At 58.6% G+C, this 1,239-nt stretch overlaps 1 protein-coding gene across 1 annotated transcript; it reads left to right on the forward strand.

Moving 5' to 3' along the window:
* The first annotated feature begins 261 nt into the window (after positions 1 to 261).
* Positions 262 to 978, forward strand: LOC137626875 (keratinocyte proline-rich protein-like). Its single transcript, XM_068357860.1, has one exon. It carries the CDS (start codon positions 262 to 264, stop codon positions 976 to 978), a length of 717 nt encoding a protein of 238 aa, XP_068213961.1.
* The last annotated feature ends 261 nt before the right edge of the window (positions 979 to 1,239 follow it).

Raw genomic sequence — 1,239 nt, forward strand, 5'->3', positions numbered from 1 at the left:
AATTGCAGTACAGTAATCAACCCCTTGGGTGAAGAAGTGTTAAGTATCTCATTGCTGTCAGGTATATGAGGAAAGACGAGAATATGTAAAGAGTAGGCCAGACTATTGTGTGTAAGTGTAGGCAAAGAAAAAATAAGCCGTGACCAGAGAGAGGGATCCAATGCATTACTGTCTGCCCAGTCAAAGGATCCAATACCTCTCTAGTGATAGTATCTCAGCGGACGGCTGGTGCCCTGGCCAACCTACTACCCTGTGCCAGACATGGCCATGGCCCCACACCCCGGGCCGAACATGGCCATGGCCCCACGGCCTGTGCCGAACATGGCCATTTCCCTACTCCCTATGCCGGACATGGCCATGGCCCCACAGCCTGTGCCGGATATGACCATGGCCTCACGCCCAGTACCAGACATGGCCATGGCCCCACACCCTATTCCAGACATGACCATGGCCCCACGCCCTGTGCCAGACATGGCCATGACCCCACACCCTGTTCTGGATGTAGCCATGGCCCCACATCCTGTGCCAAACATGGTCATGGCCCCACGCCCTCTCCGGGACATGGCAATGACCCCACGTCCTGTTCTGTACATGGCCATGGCCCCAAGCCCTGTTCCGGACGTAGCCATGGCCCCACACCCTGTTCCGGACGTAGCCATGGCCCCACACCCAGTTCCGGACGTAGCCATGGCCCCATGTCCTGTCCTGGACTTAGCCATGACCCCACGCCCTGTTCTGGAAATGGCCATGGCCCCACGGTCTGTGCCGGACATGGCCATGGCAACGACCAGTACCAGACATGGCCATGGCCCCACGCCCTGTCCTGGACATGGCTATGGCCCCACGCCCTGTTCTGGACATGGCCATGACCCCACGCCCTGTTCCGGACATGGCCATGGCGAAACGGCTGGTGCGGGACATGGCCATGGCGCCACGGTCTGTGCCGGACATTGGCCAGGGCACCACGACCAGTGCTAGATATGGCCATGGCCCCACGTCCTGTGCTGGACATGGCCATAACCCCACGTCCTGTGCCGGGAGAAGCCATTGCCAGATCTCCTGTCCTAGGCCTGGCCACGTCTCCAACCCCTGTGCTGAGCCTGTCAGAGTCCCATTGCATGCACTGGCCAGGCACCATCCTTACACACTGCCCACCCCTCTGCAGGGCCTGGCCACTACGGCTTAGGCCCATATACGTGTAACGTCTGTATGTTGCATAATTAAACTTAAACATAAACT

The sequence above is a fragment of the Palaemon carinicauda genome, chromosome 34 (assembly GCF_036898095.1).
Source record: "Palaemon carinicauda isolate YSFRI2023 chromosome 34, ASM3689809v2, whole genome shotgun sequence".
Taxonomy (NCBI): Eukaryota; Metazoa; Arthropoda; class Malacostraca; order Decapoda; family Palaemonidae; genus Palaemon; species Palaemon carinicauda.

Bases quoted from the DNA above. Each gene is read 5' to 3' on its own strand.
- LOC137626875 (XM_068357860.1), top strand. From the start codon at position 262: ATGGCCATGGCCCCACACCCCGGGCCGAACATGGCCATGGCCCCACGG.